Below are 17,394 nucleotides of genomic sequence, written 5' to 3' on the forward strand. Positions count from 1 at the left end.
AGTCTAAAACACTGATAGATCCAATATCTTTCTATTTCAGAAGATTTAGGAGAAGTCCGGTTGACCTGCCTACCTAAAATACACTCGTGCACACCTTCTCAATGGTAAGCCCTGTTACGTCACTTAGGTGGCAACGAACATATAGAGTGGTTCTCTTCAAGACGCCTGGTCAGCGTGAAGAGGAAAAGACCAAACCCTCCAGCACATGACAGCACAACGAAACAAATGGCCCTCAGTCCACAGCGGCTTTCACTCCCCCTCTTACGGCAGTGAGAGGATCAGAGTGGAAGCAGAGGGTGCTAAGAATCTCTCGGTACGATCAGGCTGCCATGCACGGAAACTGAACTTGGCCTGTTATAATGTAAGATCGCTCATCGGTGAAAACAGGATATTAGAGCTGGAAAAGCAATTATAAAATGTAAATTGGAATATCATCGGTATAAGTTTATCAACTGGAAATATTCTGTACACCAATGGAAACAGTGAAAGGAGTTAAGGTGGAGTTGGCTTTCTGGTCCATAAAGATATAAAAAACAACATTTTGGAATTCAAAAGTAGATCACCAAGGGTGTCAAGACTACTACTCAGAATTTCTAAGAGGTATAAGCTAAAGGTTATAATGATTTATGCACCAACATCGAGCCATGATGATGAAGAGGTTGAAGAAATGTACACCAAAACTGAGAGTCTTCTAGATGAATAGAAAACTCACTACACTATCATTATGGGAGACTTCAATGCTAAGGTTGGAAAGAGACAAAGCAGTGCAGAAAGGGGAACTATAGGAAATTTTGGAATTGGTGAAAGACTTGTGGAATTTGCGGAATCTCAAGGAATGTCAGTAATGAACATTTTCAAGAAAAGGGTGAACAGAAAGTGGACATGGAAGAGCCCAAATGGATTAACAACTAATGAACTCGACTTCATCCTCACTAACAGAAGATATATCGTGAATGATGTTACTGTCCTGAACAAGGTAAATGTTGGAAGTGATCACAGAATGGTAAGATGCACACTTGATATAGATGTAAGGAAAGAAAGGAAAAAACTGACTCGAGTAAATAATACAAAGGTCTCTGAGATGACAGAAAAGGAGAAAAAGCAGTATGTACTGGAACTTAAGCCGACCGGGCTAGCCGGGTGGGTAAAGTGCCTGCCTGGCAACCCAAAGGTTGCGGGTTTGATTCCCACCTCAGGCTTGGATCAAAGTACTGCAAAAACCTTGGGAGGCGCATTATGGCCACAGAAGCCTATGCGCCAACAACTACCAAAAAAAAAAAAAAAAACCGGAACTTAAGAACAAGTTTGAGCTTCTGCAGACTGTTCAGGACCAAGATATCGACGAGGAATATTACAACATTCTGAAAGTGATAAAGCCCAAGAAACCTATAGGTAAAAAGAAATGCAAAGAAGAAAAAAATCAGTCAAGAAACACTTGTCATGATGAACTGAAGACAACAAATGAAGAGCAAGAAAAACACTGGCAGGGATAAAATTGAGTATATTGAGTTATGCAAAGCCACTAGAAAGAGACTCAGAGCGAACATAAGAAAATTTAACACAAAAAAAGTAGAACAAGCATTAAGGGAAAACAAAGGATTTAAATCAGCAGTCATGAGCAGTAATACAGAAAGACAAATGATACTGAAACTGGAGAATAGCAATGGTGTACCTATGAATAGCAGAGAAGGCATAATTCAAATAGCAGAAGACTACTATAAAGAGTTATACAAGGAACGAGGGAATGATGCCAGCAGTGGGGAAGATGGATCGCAAATTAGTAACACATACAACATACCTGATATCCTTCCTGATGAGGTAGAACATGCGTTGAAGAAAATGAAGAATCAGAAAGCTCCAGGGAAAGATGAAGTTACTATGGAGTCGTTAAAATTGGGAGGAAGAGACATGACACAAAAACTGGCAAGACTCTTCACAAAATACATTAGAAAAGGTGTGGCGCCTAAGGAGTGGAATAATGCAGTCATAGTTTTGCTGCATAAGAAAAGAGATAAATCAGAAATTGGAAATTATAGACCAATTAGCTTGTTATCTCACATCTATAAGTTGTTCACAAGGGTCATTATTAACAGATTAGAAAGAATACCTGATGAGAATCAATCGAAAGAGCAAGCTGGCTTTAGGACAGGATTCTCAACTATGGATCACCTTCACGTAATGTCACAGCTAATGGAGAATGAAAATGAATATAAAACACCATTATGCCTGGCATCTGTGGATTATGAAAAGGCATTTGACTCCATACAGCATAAGGCATTGTTTTGGGTACTGGAAAGACAAAGCATAAATATCCCATATATTATGATTTTGAAGAAAATATACGAGAATGCTACCTCCTTTATTAGACTAGACAAAGACAGTAATAAATTTAAAATTGAGAAAGGAATTCGACAAGGGGACACTATCTCCAAAGTTGTTTACTGCTGCCCCGGAGGAAGCTTTCAGAAGATTAGACTGGTTGCAGAAAGGAGTCAATGTGAATGGAGAGTACCTAAACCATTTACGATTTGCAGATGACATTGTGGTCATAAGCCATGATCCCAAAGAATTAGAGGAAAATCTTAATCAGAGTTAGTAAAGATGTTGGACTAAAGATGAATATGGCTAAAACAAAAGTAATGATGAACAGGTATGCCACAGAAAGGGATATAATGATTGAAGGAGCAGTAATTGAAAAGGTGGAGTCATATCTTCGAATTCTTCAAGCCTTTTATTGATCAGAATCAACATGGTTTCTGCAGTGGCAAGTCAGTAGTCACAAATTTACTTCCTTTCTGGCAATACACCTCGGAAGCTCTTGATAACCACCTACAAGTTGATGCAGTCTACACAGACATATCCAAGGCATTTGATAAAGTCCCGCATGAACAACTTCTGGAAAAACTTAAGCTATATGGTATCCGTGACCCTTTGCTCACATGGCTACGCAGCTATATTACGCATCGTTCCTTGAGCGTTATCATAGATCAAGTGAACTCAGACTGTTTTATACCACTAAGCGGAGTACCACAAGGCTCTCCCTTAGGTCCTCTTCTCTTCATTGTTTTCGTAAATGATCTTCCTTCTTTCATGTACACCTCCAATGTTCAAGTTGCTCTCTATGCAGATGATCTTAAGATCTACTCAGCAGTGAAGGAGACTACCGATTCTCAACAGCTTCAATGTGCTCTCAATAAATTCTCTCTGTGGCTATCTCTGAATGGCTTGTCTGCTAACCCCTCGAAGTGCAAAGTAATCTCTTTCTCATCTTGCAGATCTCCACAACTAATGAATACGGAGTATAGTATTAACTCTGTGATCATCGAAAGGTGTGACCAAGTTAACGACTTGGGGATTCTCTTTTCCAGCAGTGCTAAATTCGATGCCCATGTCCTTAAAATCACCAGCAAAGCATTCAAAACACTGGGATTCATCAAACGGAACACATACAAGTTCAAAAGCTACAGATATGCGGTTATCCTCTATAAAACTATTGTTCTGCCAATCCTTGAATTCAGTTCACCCATCTGGAATCCTCACACAAAGACTTTAACTAACAAAATTGAAGCAGTCCAAAAAAACTTTGTCCGTTACCTTACGTACCGCAATCCTCTATTCTATCACTCAGTGTATTATGAATCGCTGTGTGATTACTTTCATCTGAGGCCTCTGTGCACTAGAAGAGTTACTGCTGACATCGCCCTTCTAGCCAAAGTAATCACTGGAATTTACGAAGCATCTGATATCCTGAGTAAAATAAACTTCAATGCTCCTTGTAGACAAGTCAGGAACCTTACACCGTTTCGCCTTGACTCTGCCAACACGGACTTAATGAAGTTCAGTCCACTGAACAGAATCAGCAAATCAGCAAATGACTCTCGCATTGACTTCTTTGACAACTCCCAATCACTGATGAACTCCATCCAAAAGTTTGCCTCTTCACTTAAACTGCAAAGTGACTAGCTCACATCTAATTATTGTAGCTTTTTATTTGTTATATTATTTTTCTATTCTCTAATGGATTAATTATTACTTGTTTTACCGGTAACTTAACTTAATACAATCCTCTTTTGTACATATGCTTTTATTGTTTGAATCTATATCAATGTTTATCGTCCTGTTGGATTTCATATTATTGTTATTATGTTTATTGATCTGATCTCAGATACACTGTTAATGGTTACCTGTTGTGTATCTTGTTATTAATAAAATAAAAAATAAAAAATAAAATATACTTATCTGGCACAAGTCATTAGCTGTAATAATGATAAATGGATGGAAGTCAAGAGAAGAATAAATTTTGGATGGATAGCATACAGGAAATATAGTCACATACTGAGGGGCGATATCCCAATTGGTCTGAATCGTAAAATAATGAACCAATGTATACTCCCCACCATGACTTATGGAAGTGAAAGTTGGGCATTCACCAAAAGAATGGAAGAGAAGCTGAGAACTACACAGCGAAGAATGGAACAAATTATATTGAGAATCAGACTGTTAGATAAGAAGAGAAACACATGGATTAGGCAGCAAACTGAAGTAAAGGACATTCTTATCAAAACTAAAGAACTAAAATGGTCTTGGGTAGGACACATATCTTGAAGACATGATGACAGATGGACTAAGAAAATAACAGAATGGTACCCAAGAGAAGCTAAGAGAAAACCTGGAAGACAACAACAGAGATGGACAAATGAAATTCATGAGTTTGTTAGTAAATGGATGGCCATTGCACAAAACAGAAGGAACTGGAAAGTTGCTGGAGAGGCCTTCATCCTGCAGTGGACTGAAAATGGCTGATGATATGATGAAAGGCTGCATTGGAGAAGAGACAATCACCAAGTTGTGATCTGAAGTACCTAAAGGACCACTCACTTCGATGGTGTACCTAGAAGGGTTGTTTGTGAGAAAAAGATCAAGCGTGTTGGCTGTATGGTTAGGATTGTCTGGTATTCTTTTAGGTAAATGTATAATCTGTGCAAGGTCATTAGAAATTGCAAAAGCCTCAGCATCTCGACCAGCTGGGTCGGTGTGACTAGAAAACAGAAGCCAGCTGGAGTTGTGAACATTAAAATCACCAAGGAAAATTACCTCGCTGTTAGGAAAGTTGGACTGGAGAAAGTCAAGTTGCAAGGAGGGGAAGTCAAAGAGCTCCAAGTGATTAGTGGAATTGGGAGAATGGTAGAGGCAACAGATGAATTTGACACAATGGGGTAGAAAAATTTTAAGCAAGAGGAGATTCGAAATTGCCAATTCTCAGGCAGGGAATATCAGAATGGACATATGAACAAGTACCACCTTTGAAGCAAAGGAATCATACAGCGAATAATTTGGGCAACTGAGATGAGCAGTATTTGAATCAACTGATAACTGAGATTCTATCAGAAAAAGTACATGGGGTTTGGCAGACTGCAAGTGGAAATGGACATCGTTGAGATTAGAACTGAGACCGCGTATATTTGTGAAATGAACTAGGAAGTGTTTGGGAGGTTTAGATCTTTTAGCAGATAAGCTTATTCTATTAGTTTGACAATTCATGGTGTATTCAATAGTAAGAAAAAGTGGTCTGGACATGCTGTATGAAGCAATGAAATTTTTGGATAGGGCGTACCCAAGGTAAGAATATACCCAGATCCTTGACATAACGTAGCCTCGACAATGCCCCCGCATACATACTACTCGGACTCCCTCCAGTCACCATCTGGCAGAGTAGAGGTAGCAAGATTATACACTAGCTGATCCAGAAGCCTCCTAAAGAGTTACCAATAGGTTCAGTCTAACTAGTGGCTAGCCTGCAAACACTGTTTTAGAGCTGTATCCTCGAAATGTAAGGAAGATTGGATCTCGCCATGATGTTCATCATAACCTCAAAAGTCATCAATCATACTGCATGATGGAAGAGAAGGGGAAGAGTTGACCGGAACTTAGCTCTGGAGACTAAACATGGGTTCCACCACTTCGAGCCTCCAATAAGCAAAGTGGTGGTATTGCACCAGTTTATGAGAGTCATCCACCACCTAGTATTGCCTGGTAACACAGAGGGGTGGCATTCCTCCATGTGGTGTGGGCATCACAACTCGACCCCTGCTTACATTGGTTCATACCTGGGTGGTCACCCACAGTGTGCTTGTGCATGGAGGTTATACCCAGGATTACTAACAGTCCCACCATCATGAAGGTGCAAACAGAGGATTTGGCTGTCACAGACCGTCTAGACATACATAACTATATTGCATAACTATACATAACTATACTACATAACTATAGTGGTACACGTGATACGGAAGTTGTATAAAGGGAACTCGTAGAAAACACTAGATACCAAAAAAAATATATATATAACATAACTGTTTTGGGATATAACTTAAGGATTTAATTTTTGTTTTGAATTTTATTGAATTAAATCGGAATCATGACTCTGACCAGAGCAGCAAAGCAAAAGGCTCAAGCTAATGGAAGTGCTGTGGTTCAGGGGAGAACTGAGGGGGGCAGTTGCCCTCTGAATCACAGTCTATTAAAATGCACTGTTTGCTTGATGTTTGCGGAGCAGTCGGGTACGGGACATGATACTGCCAAGGGGGATGTCTTTGTGTGTGCACGATGTAAGGAGTGCAAGGAAATCAGGCGACAACTCAGCGTTGTTATGGGCCTTTATGAGAGCTTGAAGGACAGGGTGGATGCCCTCGAAGGAAATAAATTGAGGGGCCCATCAAGCTCTCAGCTGCCCACATCAACGCCAGAGCTTGCACTTGGTCATCAGGCAACACAGAAGCAGCCCCCTAGGCAGAATGCGCTGGTCCCACAGGAACTAGTAGTTGTTGGTGACTCTATTGTCAGGGAAACGGGGAACATCCTTTGTAAAAAGGATAGGTGGAATAGGACCAGGGTATGTCTGCCAGGGGCAAAGGTTGATGACGTTGTAGAGCGGATATCATCTTTTAAGGGCACAAAAGGTGATACAGTTGTACACGTTGGCACTAATGATATTAAGAGTAGGAGACCGGCGGAATTACTTAGCAAGTACAGGTCACTGTTGAAAAAAAGCCGTGAATTAGGGTTGAACTTGAAAGTGTCTGCAATTCTGCCCAGCCACGATAGGAGGGAGTATATGATGAGAGCCTTGTCGATCAATTCGGCCCTGGAGGGATTGTGCAAGGCTCAAGGGGTAGAATTTTTTTCAGCCTGGACTGTACTTGTTAACAGGAGAGATTGCTTCTACAGGGATGGGATACACTTAAATAGAAAGGGTGCAAGAATTTTTGCTGATGCTGTCGAGGCAGTGTTAGGTGTGTCGGAAAACTGCTAGTTGGGGGGGATACAAGGACTAATAGATTAACAGTAGCCAGTGGCAGAGGTGGAAGTGATTCTTGCACTGCTTCTATTGAAATGAGCAGAAGTCTGAAAAACAGGATGCAGGATATTTCAGAGACTGCTGGTAGTCATTGCGGTACAAGTAAACACATGGGTTGTGTTAGGGTAGCTAAGAATAGAAACAGGTGCATGTATACCTGCGTGTACACCAATGCTAGGAGTTTGGTAAATAAATTTGATGAATTTGAGGTATTGCTCAAAACATCAAAGGCAGATATTGTTGGGATATCAGAGACGTGGTGTCACACAGATATAAGTAATGCGGAACTGGAATTTGGGGAATACAATGTGTATAGAAAGGATAGACAGGACAGGAGGGGAGGAGGGGTCATGCTATTAATTAAGAAACACATAAAGTCCAAGGAAGTGAAGCCAGTCGACATCGATGGACAGGGCAGCGTCGAGTCAGTTTGGTGTGACATAAGCATAGGGAAATCAAAATTGAGAGTAGGAGTGTGCTATAGGCCTAATGACTCTGATGAGTATAATAAGATATTGTACAGGGAAATAGAGTGGGCCAGTAAATCAGAGAGTCTTATAATGGGGGACTTTAATTTCCCAGATATTGACTGGAATTTGTGGGTTGGTCACTCGCACACTAGCAAGGCTTTTGTGGATTTATTGGATGATTGTTTTCTACATCAGCATGTTCGGGAGGCAACAAGAGGGAGCAATACTCTTGATCTGATTATCAGTAGTGATTCTTCATGCATTAAGAACCTGCAGATAAATGAACCACTAGGTGGCAGTGATCACAGTGTGTTGAAGTGGGATTTACTCAAGGAGGTAACTACCATCAGAGGTAAAGGGAAGGGTTTTTGTTTTCGTAAAGGCGACTATGATGGTCTGAGACAGTATTTAAATTCTATACAGTGGGACCAACTGATGATGTTACCAACAGCAAACTCAAAATGGGAAGCATTCAAGGAACTAATCTTGGAGGCTACCAGGCTTTACATACCAACTAAGAAATATTGTTCAAGGTTTAGGCCTAAATGGTTGTCAGATGAACTAATGAGACATGTGGCAGAGAAGAAAAATGCATGGGATACATACAAATTAATGGGTGACATGGAAGCCTATGATAGATATAAGTTGGTCTGCAACCAAGTCACAAAGGAGATTAGGCAGGCAAAGGCAGACTATGAAAAATCCTTGGCAAAGGATGCAAAGAAAAACAGAAAAGAGTTCTTTACATACTTGAACTCGAAAAGGAAAGGGATGAATCAGATTGGTCCACTGGATATTGATGGTTCAACAGTTGAGGATCCTGCTCAGGTGGCTAACAATCTAAACGAGTATTTTGCATCTACATTCACGCATGAGGAGTTATTCAGGAAGGAGAATGATGTAGGTAAAGTAAACATTGGCAGTGAGCTGGATGATTTTGTAATAACTGAGAGGAAAGTGGAGGAGAGATTGTTGAGGATAAACATAAAAAAGGCACCTGGGGTGGATGGGATCTATCCAGTTATATTAAAGGAGGCAGCAAAGGAAGTAAGCAAACCCTTAGGCATAATTATGAGAGCTTCCTTGGACTCAGGGGAGGTACCTATGGACTGGAGATGTGCAAATGTGACCCCAATTCACAAAGGAGGTTTAAAGGCTGACACAAGTAATTATAGACCTGTTAGTTTAACTTCTGTTCCAGGTAAATTAATGGAGGCACTGGTTAAAGAAGCACTGCAGGATCATCTAGACAAGAATTCAGTTATAGCTCAGACGCAGCATGGTTTTGTTAAGGGCAGGTCTTGCCTGACCAATTTGATTGGATACTATGATGTAGTCACAAAAGAACTGGATGCAGGGAATAACTTTGATATTATATACTTGGATCTTAGAAAGGCTTTTGATACTGTTGCACATGGAAGACTGCTGCACAAATTGGAGCAGTGTGGCATTGGAGGCAAATTGCTGCTATGGATAAGGGGATGGTTGAGTGGCAGAAGACAGAGAGTGGTAATCAATGGACACTGCTCAACGTGGACTAATGTTATTAGTGGAGTTCCTCAAGGTTCAGTGTTGGGTCCGTTGTTGTTTTCGGTGTTTATGAATGATATTGATGATGGGATATCAAGTTTAATGTCCAAGTTTGCAGATGATACAAAGGTTGGCAGGGTCGTTAAGGACAATACTGACGCTATGCTGCTGCAACAGGATCTGGACAGGTTGAACAGATGGGCTGAGAGGTGGCAAATGAGGTTTAACATTGACAAATGTAAAGTGCTGCATATGGGAAACAGTAACCCCAGAGCAACGTATCAACTCTACGGTACTACACTGACAGTGGTGGAGAATGAAAAGGACCTGGGGGTAATTGTGCAGGCAGATATGAAGTTCTCTGAGCAGTGCAGACGAGCTGCAAGAGTAGCTCATGGTGTCTTGTCAATGATATACAGGAATTTTTCTAGCAGGGATAAGGAGGTGATTATTCCCTTGTATAAGGCAATGGTAAGGCAACATCTTGAGTACTGTATACAGGTCTGGAGGCCTCATTTCAAGAAGGATGTAGAGCTGCTGGAACGGGTACAGAGAAGGGCAACAAGATTAGTAAATGGAACAAAGGGTTGCTCTTACGAAGAAAGGCTTAAGTTTTGCAAATTACAGAGTCTGGAGACTAGGCACCGGCGAGGTGATCTGATAGAGGTGTATAAGGCTTTGAATGGTTTGAGCATGCTCAATGCCAATGGGATTCTTCATCTTTCTCAGAATAATCACCTCAGAGGGCATAAATTCAAATTGAGGAAGGACGGATGTCGGATAGATGTGCGGAAATTTGCCTTTGGCCAGCGGGTGGTTGGTTGGTGGAACCGACTTCCATCACTGGTTGTTGAAGTTGATAGCCTAAACAAATTTAAAGCTCAACTGGACAGGTATTTCGAACGAACGGAGGGGTGAAATGGGAGTGGGTTTTTTTTTTTTTTTTTTTTTGGCTGATGCTGAATAAGCTTGCTTTCTTGCATCATATGCCTCTGCTAATGCTAATGCTAGACTTCACTGAAACTGGGTCTGCTTGACTTGAGTGTCATTTGAATACCAGTTCCATCAGCGTTTTAGGACATCCTCAAGGACCGTATATGCAGTAATTTTTTTTAAAAGAAACATGTAACCTGTTCAAAATCTAGTTTGGACTGATTAATGATTGCTTTACATTAATCGTAAAGCTTTACGTAAAGCAGTCATTAATCAGTATTATAACTAAACATTATTACAACTCAACATATACATCAATATTATAACTAAACATTATACAAATATAGAAAATGTCAACTCACCAAGCTGATATTAGAATCAAAACTCATCTGCAAGTATTTCCAATCAAATTCAACACCACGTGCTCCTACCCATAATGGTACAAAACGTGTCATTAGTAATTCAGCCGATGCCCATCCCAAACCAGCAACAAGAAATTTTGTTTCACCTTTGCCTGCCACTTTAGTCATTACTAGATGTAGGCCAAACAAATCTGCTAGGTCTACAGTAGATTTCAAAAATTCCTTAAATAAAAAAAAAAATAATATATATAGAAGGAGATTGTACTACAATCACAAAATAATTAACAAAGTGAAAATCCAAAAACATGTTACATTATTAAATATACACAATTACATATGTAGTAAGCAAAATTCTCTAAATCTGTAACAATTCCAATTAAAATAAATATAGAAGATACGGAAATCAAATATGTGAATTATCAAAATTTAAGTAAAAATAAAGAAAGATTAAATTTCATAGTTGAATTCATTTGCAACTATGCAAATTCCAATCAATATAGTTGCCATTGCAGACTATAAACTCTGCATAATAGATGAAAATCACTGATAATATCCATGTAGCTTATTGTCAAATCTCTAAAAAATAACAGTGTTGTTTAGATCATCCTCTTTCCCTTGAAAACTCCATTTCAACTGATCTATTCAATGAAATTTTCAAATATTTAATAAAGTAAAAACTGTATGTTATGAAATCAATAGTAGTTATATCAATTATGTTACTTGTTTAAAAGTAGTGCCTTCTAGGTAAGTGGTAGTCAGAAATATTTGTTCTATATTGGGTTGCTGTTGCTGTTGTTTGGTTTTTAGGAGCATTAGCAACTAAGGCCATATTGCTCCGGAATATGCGGTGGTCATTTCTTGACCTTTCCGCATCCTCCATATTTGGTGGTGACGGGCTCGAACCCCGGTCTAATCAAGAAGCGTGTGCTACGCACTGCTGCTCCTTCCCACCTGGCTACGGAGACGCCTCTATATTGGGTATTAAGACCACTGAATTACTTATGGCAACAGAAATTCTGCTGGTTGCCAAACACTAGATAGCTTTCAGTATTATTAATTATTGCATTCTTCATATCAATGTGTCACTGGTGAGATTCTCATGACAGTGACAAATTAACCTCACTGTGAATTAAAAGGAGTAGAACTTATACTGTATAAATGAATTAAAGGGAGTAGCAGTCAAGACTTAAGGGGAAAAAAATGACAAAAGTGCCATGATACCATATATTTTTCTGCTATACAAGAGGGAGAAAAAGTAATTTTTGTAGCAGGCTAAGAGTGGAGTGAGAAAGGAAATAAAAAACTGACATGAATACATTGCAATATATTTCAAAGTATGTTCATTTTCTTTTTTTAGATTATATTAACTGAATTATTCCATTTTTTGTGATTTAAGTAAAAGTAAAAAATAATCTTCTCACTTCTATTATAAAATTTTTCTATAAAATTTACTTTTTAATAATTAATAGCTAATTAACAATACATAAAAGTAATTGTTTTCATTCACTGCATATACCCCAAAACACAGTATGTATTTACTACCTTTTTGTAAGGTATTTATTTCCCCCTGTATTTTAATAAAAATTGATATATAAAGAGATATTACTAATTCATTATTTATATATTTAGTAAAAAAAAATTTAAAAAAAAGGAAAACCCTTTTGATGGGAATTTTTTACTTTCTACATGTCTATTCATTCTTCTGATCAGCACATTGCCAGAAACATTTACACTATTAAAAAAAAAAAAAAACTCTAGCTCTAATTACCCAATTTTAATAAAATTTGGTATGGCTCAACAAACATTTATTTTTCAGAAACATTTGAAACCCATACAAAAAAAGGCCAAATATAAAATCTTATGGAAATCCCTTCATTGGAAGTTCAATCATGACATGTGGATAGATGAACAGGATAATGCAAAAGCAAACAGGTGCTTTACACATTTCTGAATGTGCTTAAAAATGAAAGGGGAAAAATAGCAAGCACAAGTTAGTTAATGTATGTAGTGCATTACATTTCGAGCACATTAACAAATAGTAACAATTAATGACTTACAAGGTATGGCAATAAAGTTCCTGGACTGATCCAATAAAAAGACACAAAATGAAGGATCTCAAAAATGACTTCATTTTTATTCAAAGTAATCATCACTTGATCAAATGCACTTATCACACCATTTTAAAAGTTTCTTCAGCAAAAACATCCAAACAAATGATGTTCAGTTCAATGGTTACATTTTTCTTTATGTCCCCAACATCCTGAAATCTCTTTGCTTTTCAGGGCAGTTTTCATCTTGGGAAAGGGGAAAAAGTCTGCTGGTGCTAGATTGGGAAAGTAGAGTGGATGGTTAAACTCTACAATGCCATGTTTCATCAGAAATCTTTACAAGTGCAGAATGGGTGGGGGGCATTGTTGTGTAACAAGAACCAGCTGCCTTTCTCTCGAAATTGCAGCCTTACCTGGGAAATGCACCTCAGTAATCTTTGATGCACCTGTATGTGGAATTCAGCACTGACACTCTCTCTCTCTCTCTCTCTCTCTCTCTCTCTCTCTCTCTCTCTTCAGGTATAAATTCCTTGTGAATCATACTCTGTTAGCCGAAAAACATGATCAGCAGCATCTTGATCCTGAACTTCTGTAAGCAAACCTTTCTGGGCCTTGGTGATTTTAAGTCCACTGCATAGTTTTGGGTCACACTGAAACACCCAACACTCATCTCCAGTGACAATACAATTGAGGAAATTAGGATTGCCTTGATAGGTCTGGATGAAATTTTTGCATAATGATACTCTTTGTTGCTTCTGCTTATCCATGAAGCTGTGTGGTACAAATTTTGCACAGACCTTCCTTTTCCCTAAATCTTCATTCAGATTTTGACAAACCATCTCTTATTCATATCCAACTCATCAGTCATCATTCTGAGGGTCAAACAACAATCTCTAACCACAATTTCCCAGACTTTTGCAACTCTGTCCTCATTTCGAGAGGTTGACAGATGTCCACTTCTTCAACCATTACAAACATCCTGAAGTCTGTCTTTGAACCACTTATACCAAACAAACACACTGGTACCACTTAATGTTTCATTACCATAACAGTTTTTAACATTTCATGTGTGTATTTCTGCTCCAGATTTCCCCAGTGTAAAGTAAAATTTGATATTCATTCATTGCTCCACTGAAAAATAATGACTTGGAATGCTAGGGCTAGTAGCAAAACTGGTTGTTATTTGCAACCCGTTGACCTACTAGACAATCCAAGTACCATTATCTGTTGGAGGAAGCTTGAACTACAACATACCACTTCTGTTTATTTTTAAACTCATTGAACATGACCGCAATAGCACCAATCATTGACTTTATTGATTTTTTGTTATACATCTCATATAAAAAAAAATAAGAATGGCAAAAACCAATGACTTTTATGCATGAACTGAGAACATTTCATTTCTGTGCATATGCCACACTCCCTATTCATTCCTCTAACCAGTAAACAGTAACAAATATAATATCCAGTGATTCAGCTACTAATGGTATACAGATAGCCAGTGATATATAGCAAAAAATTAAATAACTACCAGATTTCTACTGGTCCAATTTTAATGAAATTTGAGAAGGCTTGACAAACTGCTCTAAAAGAGCAAAACATAAATAAAATTTGATGAAATCTATCTACTGGTAGTCAGGTTATCATATGTGGTCAGATGGACAGAAATAATAATTGCCCGATTTCTATGTCCAATTTTAATTAAATTTCAGATGGTTCAACAAATCTTTTTAAAAAGACCAAAACAAATTTTCAGGAATCCATCCATTAGAAGCATGTGAAGATACAGAGAGACATGGCGAAAGCAATAGGCACATTATATATATAATGCACATAAAAATTAAAAGTGGTGAAAACAGCAAACGTCTTGATGGGGGGGGGGGGTTGATGTTCCCATCATTCTCCTGTCAAAATGTTTACTCTTTTAATAAAAAAAAAGGAAAATTTTTTTTTTCATTGAAATAATGTACACTAGAAGAGGAAAAATAAAATACAAATATCTACAAATGAAACAAAACCAATAAAAAGCTATTTTTCTTAATTTTAACAAATACAATTGTAACCAAAACAAAAAAAAAAAATCAGTTTTTGTTTCAGGAACCATAAAAAATTGAAAATTCAACTGTAAATACAAGGTGTGATCAAAACATTTAGAGGATGACTTTGTATCTAGAAATCATGGTGCTGTTGCAAGTTGTGACTTGTTGCAACATGCTGTGACTCATCTACACATTAATCATCCATTTGTCTGGTCTACAGCCAGTCTGAATTACTACGTGCTGAACAGAAGGTATTTTGTCACATTTTAAAATGCTTAATTTTAATGAACAGAGAATTTGCAACAAAATTTGTCTAAAATTAAGAAATAATGCAACAGAAACCAAGAAATGGTAAAAACAGCTTTTGGAGAAGACTTCAGTGGACATTGGGCTGCTCTTCATCTTCAAAAATCCAAATATCCGGTTGATCATGGATGATCAACATTTAACCATCTGTAAAGCTGTAAGTAAAATGAGTATTTCTTATTGAGACATGTTAATCAACTGTAGCAATAATCAAGATTTGGAAATACAACATATTTCAGCCAAATTTGTGCCCTCACCCTCACTGATTATCACAAAGGGCAAAGAGTTCTCACACTGCAGGATCTTTGTCAATGTGCTGCTGCACTCTGTTTCTTCCATCACTACCAGTGACAAATTTTGGATATGACTGAAATGAGGCCATAAACGAAGACCCAGTCCTCTTAATATAAGACTTTTCCCCAAGGTTCAAAATGCAATAAAATCTCAATCAAATATAGAGCTCATGCTTACCGTATGGATGTGCTATTCATTATACATTTAGTGAACCAAACATACTATAAAACAGTTTTACAGTGATTGCTCAATGACATTCCACAAAAATGGTGAGAAAAGTGGGCTTTGGAAAATTTCTGCGTCATTAAGACAATGCTTCTGCACACTCAGCATTTTCCATTCAGTAATTTCTTATGAAGCATTCCATCACTGTGGTTCCCCAAATGAGGAATTTGTTCAGAATGTAATACAGAAACTATTAGTAATTCTAAAATAAGCTTATCAGAAATGCTTACACAAGTTGCAGAAGCATTAGAATTTGTGCATACAGTGTCAGGAAAACTACTTTGCAGGAAATCCATCTGAATAGCTGATAATCTACATCATTTCCCAAATATTAGTTCAGCCCCTGAACTTTCTCATCACACCTTGTATACTACCCCTGCTATCCTATAATATTACACCATGTAAGGCAAAGATGGCCCAATTCTAGGAGTTATATGTTTAAATAATTGTTGTTATCTTTATACGGCAGTTTTACTTCTGTACACTATTTGGCAGTTCACTTACATTACTCAGTTCAGCATACTTTAGCTAAGAGAAACCACTCCACAGCTGATAGCAAGCTTTGAACCAGCTATACTGTAAATCTCAAATTTTTAAATGTATAATCAATTCAACTCTTCCAGTGATGTTATACTATTTAAAAAGATATTAGCAACTTAGACAGAACCATGAATAATGGTATTTAAGTTCAAATTAAGCCCAATCCTTAAGGTGGAATGTCTCTACAAGTTGCAGAAGCATTGGAATTTATGTGTATAGTGTCAAAGAGACTAATTTGAAAGAGAATCATCTGAATATATGGTAAGTGCCATCATTTCCCAAATATTACTCAAGACCAAAATATCACATCAGAGCTTCCTACCAATTAGTACTTCAAGTCGGGTAGTGGCACCTCCATTTGTTTAACATCAGCAAATCCCATTTTATATCCATTTTACCTGTATATTTAGCTTATTTTCCACTGAATATACTGCTGAAAATAAAAGCAAATGGATCAGAGGATGGCAGTGATTCAAAACACCAGCATATGTCAGTCGTTATCTATTATACAAAAGGTTGCAATGTTAAAGAAACTCAGCAGTGGGACTACAATAAAGCAAATGTGTGAAACTTTTTGGTTTCACACATTTGCTTTGTTGCTTAATTTATTCAAAAACTATCTTATATGTATTCTATGTATGACATGAAAAAGAGTAGAGTAATCTGCTTTGCAAATAGTAATACAAAGAACAGCAGAGCATACTATATATTAATTTTGTCTTGATGTAGGATATGCTGTACTATAATATATACAATACAATTTTTTGCAGTTTTCTTTCTGTTTAAGGATCCTATAATTTGACCATCCAAAATCTGGCAATTCCCAAGGTCTAGAAAGGCTCAGGTCCGACAGTTGTCAGATTTTGGAGGTTTGACTGTATGAAAAAAATATATATATATTTCACTCTAATAGATGCTTAAAAGAAGCAAAAGCTTACCATATCCAGTCTTAGAGAAGGCTTCAACAAATGGTAGCAATAATAAAGAAAAATTATCTTTAGGTTCAAAATTACAGACATTTAATTACATTTTCAAATTAAGCACATTTATTTTTTTACATTATGATTTTAAATAATATGACTATGAAACAAAATATCATTATCATGCATGAATGCATAATAAACTAGCCACATACATGGTGTACACATTCTTATGGAATCAGAGAAAATCATGAAAAGTCAGAGAAAGAAAGAAAACTAGTCAAGGAAAGGTAGGGAATGTTAGTATTTCAAAAATCAGGGAAAATAAGATTTTGGTATAGTGTCAGAGAAAATAACGAAACTTAATTTTAGG

The 17,394-nt window shown here is 37.6% G+C and overlaps 1 protein-coding gene across 3 annotated transcripts in view; it reads right to left on the minus strand.

Moving 5' to 3' along the window:
- Positions 1–17,394, minus strand: part of LOC150077953 (BOS complex subunit TMEM147) — a 43,433-nt gene that overhangs the window by 10,960 nt on the left and 15,079 nt on the right. For 2 of the 3 annotated variants that reach the window (XM_090384311.1, XM_090384310.1), the window contains exon 3: positions 10,650–10,871. In XM_090384311.1, the coding sequence (XP_090240437.1) occupies positions 10,650–10,871 (222 nt within the window). Of the gene's footprint in view, positions 1–10,649; positions 10,872–17,039; positions 17,061–17,394 lie in introns of all 3 variants that reach the window. The other variant, XM_090384309.1, reaches the window with a different exon arrangement.

The sequence above is a fragment of the Mastigoproctus giganteus genome, chromosome 11 (genome assembly GCF_048544385.1).
Source record: "Mastigoproctus giganteus isolate SK-2022 chromosome 11, ASM4854438v1, whole genome shotgun sequence".
NCBI classification, from domain to species: Eukaryota; Metazoa; Arthropoda; class Arachnida; order Uropygi; family Thelyphonidae; genus Mastigoproctus; species Mastigoproctus giganteus.